We start from the raw sequence: 6,709 nt of genomic DNA, 5'->3' as shown, positions 1-6,709 counted from the left end.
TTTTTCTCTTTGACAAGTCAATCAGACTAGCTAATTAGAACAACTTTTTCTGGGCTTAAAACCTGTGATTCTGTAGGAAAAACAAAATCGAAGATCAGGAATCCTCAGCTGAAATCTCTCAGTCACTGGCTCCAAGCTATGTAACATTAGATACTGCTCTGAAGGTGTAGGCTGATTTCAAAACATGGAATAAAAGTCATCTCCCAAAGACACTAGATCCTAGACTGTTTAGGATGCTACAGCTGACTCCGGCACCTTCTATCACACCTATGAGCAGGGTGTCATCAGATCTCATGAAGCACCAGAAGCATTGTGTTTTGTGTCTTACCAGGGAGCTATTTATATGACAGATTATACTGTTTCACCCATGAGAAACCTGTAAAATAATCTAGTCTCATCTTGCTGTCAACAATAATGCTAGTGAGTAACATACGTGGTGTGCATTACGATTAAAGTTAGTGTTAAAAGCTACAGTATTGCAGAAGTTAAGAGCAAGAGAGCTGCCCTTGGAGCTTTATACTGTTACCTTCAACACCACAAATAAAAAACATCTGCTCAGCTTCGTTCTGATTGTCACAGCCTTAGAGATAAAGTAAAGCAGCAGAAATGTGAAGGGTCCTCAAGACTTGTTTAGTGCAGAGTTAAGCAGCAGCCTGTATTAAGTACTTTTCCCTCTGCCAGGCACCAGGAATGACAAATACTCAGAATTAGCTACTCCTAAAGCCTTGCAGTTGAAATAGCAACTGTACTTATAAATGTGGTAAAGTCATCTTATTCAGGCATAGATATCCAAGAGAAGAGATTGCATAATTCCTCATCAATCACTGACAGGGCTAATTAAAAAAACAAACAAACAAACAAAAACCCCAACCAAAAAACCAAAACACAAAACACCAAATCAAAAAAACAAAACAAAAAACCCCCCCCCAAAAACCCCTAACCAAAACAATCCACAACACCCCTCCTCAGAAAAAAAACCCAAAACAACAAAACAAAACCACTTAAACCAACAAACCCAGCAACCAAGACAGGACCATGCATGCTACCTGTGAAATGCTAAAGGATAACAAGCCTCTGACCTCAGCAAGACTGAGATCAGGCTGCTGTAGAAAGTTGTACCTGTGCCAGAGTGTAAAATATGGAGCAAATTCTGCCACTGGTACTCAGATGGACTAAATATATTCACCTTTTCAGTACTTCCATTCATTCATATCTGGCTGTTGAAGGTATAAAGTAGAAGGCAGTAGCAACAAATATGACAGAATCCGACATGGACTCACAATAAAATGTAAAACCAGACAGGTCTAAATACACCTTTTATGCTGAACTCATGAAAAATACAGAGAAAATTTTCATATGATTTTTGTATGTAGAGTAAGTTCATTTTTCGTTTACCCTTTACTTTTTTTCCTGATAAATCATAGTTTTGGCAATCGATAATTCTCCTTTCATTCAACCTAAAGGCCCTCTTATGTCAGCCTACAGTTCAGGGTAATATAAATCAAAAGGAATGAAAAGTCAGATGAAAAAGGAACATTATGTGACTGGAAATGTGGAAAGAAGAGGTAAAGTCATAACTTTTTAAAATATTTGTTTTAAATTAGAATGACACCATACAGGGAGCTCACATAATGTTTTTACTACTCTGGTGCTGCAGTAAGTTATAAACTGTGTATTGGTCAATGGCTTTAAAAAATTGATGGACCTTTTCTTCAGTACCAGACATTTAGCAACTTCACAGCTGACATGAATATTCTGTAGTGTTTCTCTAAGCCCAACACGATCGCTTACACATAGCCTATATACCCAGTACAAAAATATTAAAATGACAAACACAGCCCACACTTTGTTAAAAGGTTACCATTCTTGCCATGCTTCATATACCACACCATAGCTACAGTCAATACTCTTTACACTGATAGTCCTGTAATTTTTCAATCACACACTCTTAATACTTATGTAGATCACATGGGCTACTTTTTCTGTAAACAAAGCATTATATGTATACAGTAACATATTCTTCGTGTTCCAGGATATGTTCTCAAGATGAGGTAAAAGTACTTTTTGATGGGTGCACACTTAGCATTAGACCGTCTTCCATGGAATTATATCAGCGATACTTTACAGCTTCTCTCTAAGGCACTGCAACAAGTAAGGACACCAGAATAAGGTTAGTAATCATGTAGAGTGTGAGTGCATGTCATGCAACACAAACGTATTTGGGAAGACAAGGTCTAGGAACTTTTAACTCACAGGAAGGCAATTCACTAGAAAACAGTCTAGAAGGCTGCAGAGCTGGATACCATTATGAAAGAGTCAGGTAATAAAGTTCACAAAAGGAAGTGGATTTTTAAAAAAAGATCTGAAGAAAAAGGAGGAGCTCCAAACATATGAAAGCTGCATGCAGCTGAGAGAAAGGAGGGGCAGAAGAAGAAAAGATAAAAGTATGTAGAAGATAGAGGATGACATCAGTGCAGAGATCAATGAGAAAAGGATTCTACAGAGACTTGAAGACCAGGATATTTTTCCTAGTACAAGAACTGAACAAATCTTAGAGGCAGCAAATTTAAAACGATTACAAGGAAGTACATTTTTATGTAACACATGAAACTCATTGCCTCTGGATACTCTTGAAATCAAAAGCTTAATGGGAGCCAGATAAATTGATAAATTACAGTTACATTACATAGGATTCATTTCATCTGTAGGAGAAAAAAAAAATTCTTTGTGCTTCCTGGCAAAAGTTAGGTACTAAGTGACGAAAGGAATTAGAAAGATATACTTAATTTGACATAATGCAATACTTATCCATTATGGAGCAGCTGTAGCTTCTGCTAAAACAAGACTATCCAATCATAATGCAAAATGCTTCAACAATTTTGGAATACATACAAAACCTCAGAGTGCCAGCCTACTCTTTCCAATAAGGTACTCAGAAGAAACCCTTCCTGAAAGCAAGCTCTCTATTGATTCTTTTTTTTTTTTTTTTTTTTTTTTTTTACAAGGTAATCCCTTTGAAGCAATTGCTATTAGCCATTGCTGGAGAAGGATACTGGATTAACTGTGTTTATAGGGTGACTCAATGTGCCATGTTGCTGTGTTTTGATGGATGGAAGGACAGAGTGAAAGTTGCGAAACCCAAGACAGAGATGACTAATCCAGTCCTGGCTTAGCAGCAACGAGGGGATGGATTGTCCTGTGCAACATAACTGTTGCCTGGAATATGGCAAAATGTGAAAACTGTGACTGTGTTTAAGGCAAAAGTAACTCATCACTTTGCTGAGCAATGTAAGGACAGGACAAAAACTAGAACACTCCAAACTATTGGCTTTCTTTCCCATTAACACAAGCAGTATCTGGAGTTGGGTGGAGATCAGGATTGAGGCTAAGTTCCATCATTACTTAGATTTGCTTTGCCCAGTACTAATGTTCTGTTTAAATTTATATGCTCCTTTTTGGAAAAGGTTATCACCAGTAGCAACAGGCAAAATATTTAGTACTGAATAGTCTGCATATTTGTCCTCTAGAATCCAAACCTTTGGATATGGAAAATAATTTGGGGAAAAGACGGGTCAGCTCCTGTATCTGCTATGGTTCCAGATAGATCCTGATTTTAGTCAGGCAAAAGAGAACTGTCATAAAAAATAAATTCAATGGCTCCTCTATGTCCTTTTCCCACCTCCAATAGACACTAACTCCAGACATCAGAAAAGTTCCTCCATTTTATGGTAACTAGGACCCTATCCCAGGGCAGAAGTATCACTCTACCTGTGAATGGTACTGTTTTACTTTTATTGTGAAGCAAGAGTTGCTGCCCCTTCTGCATGCCATTCCCTTTAACTGCAGATATTATTTTCATCAACTCATCTCTTGAGGTGAAATCTCTGTCCCACTGAAATCAAAGGCAAAACAGCTAACTTCAAAGTGCTCATGATTTCTGCTATCTTCTTGTTCCACACATTAATTATGCTTTAGGTTTCAAGTATTTCCATTTATTTGTTTGAATTCTCTTCATTTTACTCCATTCTTCTTTTCCTGTCCCTCACATGAGAAGGCAGTAAAGGAACCCAGCTGATTTTCCTTATAGTACCTATTATCTCATAAACCTTTATCAATGCAGCTCCTTTCTGTAAAGGAGAGTCCATGTAATTTCAATCTTTTAATACAAAATTCCAGCCTCTGATCGTGTTCCCTGCCCTTTTCCTAGTACAATACCTTCGAGCTAAGTAATGAAGATTGACCACAGTATCCAATATCAAAGCATACCATTAGTGCAACATGGCAGGCACAGTAGAGGTTCTCTCTCTCTCTCCTTTTCCTTCTGGCCTCTAAAAATGTGCTTTTCTGTTCACTGCTGGGCACTGAACAATTACTGTACAGAGAAGATGGAAAAAACTGCAAAAGGTTAGAGTAAAACAACATGAAAAAACAGCCCCTCCTTGTGATATTTATGTTTCTGCTGCTGGCCCTGGCAGAAGTCCAGATTCTGAATGAACAAAACTCCCAGTGGCTTAGGGACTACAGTATTCAGCTCATAGTCAGGAAATGCAATAGCATGTGACAATGGGAAGAAATAAAAAAAAGCTTTCCAATGCTTTTGAGCTTCCAGCTCAATCAGTTTGGATCAAAACTTAGGGGCTGTTGAGATTTTGTGTGAATGAGTTCTCTATTGCTAAACAAAAACATGTGTGTGTTACAGTGTAAGACAGTTAAGTGGTAAACAGTATGTGGCTTTGCTTCCTCACTGATATTTCATTTTTACAGTACTAGCACTATAAAACCCCATTTTATGTACAAGGCCTCTGTCCTCTCTACTCAAATACAGCGAAGAACTGTTTCCCAAAACACAAAATCAGCTCCCTATTTCTCCCCCTTTCCAGGAAAGCTAGAATTTAAAAGAGTTGGGTAATGTTCCATGTTTATTATCATCCAGTGATCCAGGTTCAAACCATTTCCTTTACAACAGATTTCCTTCAGGGAACTAATATCCTGAAAACTTAATCGTTGAGAAAATAATGTCAAATTCTTGTCTTTTTGTGGACACTTAAAATATAAATTAGCCACAATTGTATTATCAGTGACAGAGTGTTTTGAGGCTCCTGTAGACACTGTACAGAGCAGAGATTGCATCTTCACTTTTTCTCCCAGTATGTACATCATTCTCATGGGGCAGATGCTTGTCTTCACAGTCCATGTTTTATCTAGAAGTCACATGACTGCTAAACATGACACCATATCAGTGCAATATTTTAAACATATTTTATAATTTCTCTCTCTTTTTTGCAAGTTTAGTGACAGACCAATAAATCAGGACCTTCAAGCCACAGAACACAGAGGGCAGCAGGTGTCTAAGCGCTCTGCTGTTGACCATTTCCATGACCAGACAGGGCCAGGTGTAAAATTCAGATTTCTGTTTACGTTTTCCTGAAAAGTATAGGATTTATAGTTTGCAAGAACATTCCAAAGAGGCCTCACTATTTCAATAAACTATCATTAACTGTTTCAGAGACAATTCTTTCTGTTATGGAACATTTTTTTATTATTATTTACAAACTCCCTATGTATCTTATCACAAAAACTCGAGAGAAAGTAGGTTTCTGCAGCAAGATTGTTATTTGTCAGTGTGAGCAGAACTGAAGATTGACAGGTGGGGACTGACACATTGATCTGTGTGATTGATGAAAAACAGCCAGGTGTGCCTAGGGACATGGCAGAAAGGTGGCTGCTTGCTCCTAAAATTGATGGTAGATGCAATTCAAGCAGTGTTTTGTGGGGGGAGTCGCCACAATAGTAGAATAGACTGAGAACCATTTACTGTGCAGCAAATTAAAGGTGTAATTGAGGTAATTTGGAATCCATGGCGTAGTTCTCATTCCCTGGATGCTCTATGGAAAAAGCAACAATTTTCTGGGTCCTTGATCAGGTTGGATTACAAAGTTGCAGTCTAGCCCATAAAGGGGAGAGTATTTAAGAACTGGTAGGTTAAAGGGACCATGCCACTTCATGATGCACAATACAAGGACTTGGCATTCAAAAGGGGCTCCTATTATGTTTTGCTCCTGGAGCAGAAGTGGCCTATGAAATTCTTACTAGCTTAATGCTTAAAATATCTGCTAAAAATTATGAGAAACATGCTTGCCATCTCAGCCTCCAGCAGGAAATCCTGCACTTGATTAGCACAGATTCTGGCTGGCCCCCCTCGCCTCCCCTCAAGTAGGTTTAACATGCCTGAACCCCATCAATCCCAGGACCAGAGAGCAATGGGTAAAAACAAATGACACAAACTCCTTAAATGGTCTTGCCTTCTTTGGGTAGTTGGGAGCCTGCTGGAAACAGCTTCCCCAATACTGCATCCCATTGCTTTTGTTTATCTATCCTTGCTGACATTTTCTTCAATTAGGAAACAATAGCTCCGTTCCAATGTACTGAGCAGAATTACTGAAACCAAGCCACGTGACACCATGAGAGTGTGTTTTCAATTATTCACTCTGTCTTTTTTTGCCAGGCCTATGAAGAGGAACAACCTTCTGCAGGAGTCAGGTTTGTCTGCCTCGCTGTTGTAAGTTCCTCCTTTTGAATTTTTATTTTACAATTAGGGATTTTTTAATTTTTTTAAAATTTTTTAACAGTAAATTCAACTCTCCAAGAGTTTCTTACTCTTTAGAAAACTTCAAAATCTCTAGCTCTTCCTACTGCCTGGAAATTCTAG

The 6,709-nt window shown here is 38.3% G+C and overlaps 1 protein-coding gene across 1 annotated transcript in view; it reads left to right on the top strand.

Moving 5' to 3' along the window:
* Positions 1-6,509: 6,509 nt before the first annotated feature.
* Positions 6,510-6,709, top strand: part of IL16 (interleukin 16) — a gene marked incomplete at its 5' end in the record, with an annotated part of 38,803 nt that continues 38,603 nt past the window's right edge. The window contains one exon of the mRNA XM_082321331.1: positions 6,510-6,559. Coding sequence (XP_082177457.1) covers positions 6,510-6,559 — 50 coding nt within the window. The remainder of the gene's footprint in view (positions 6,560-6,709) is intronic.

This window comes from Platalea leucorodia (assembly GCF_965183815.1).
Source record: "Platalea leucorodia genome assembly, chromosome: 9".
NCBI classification, from domain to species: domain Eukaryota; kingdom Metazoa; phylum Chordata; class Aves; order Pelecaniformes; family Threskiornithidae; genus Platalea; species Platalea leucorodia.
The sequence above is the reverse complement of the archived record's forward strand: the minus strand, read 5'-3'. Positions and strand labels throughout refer to the sequence as shown.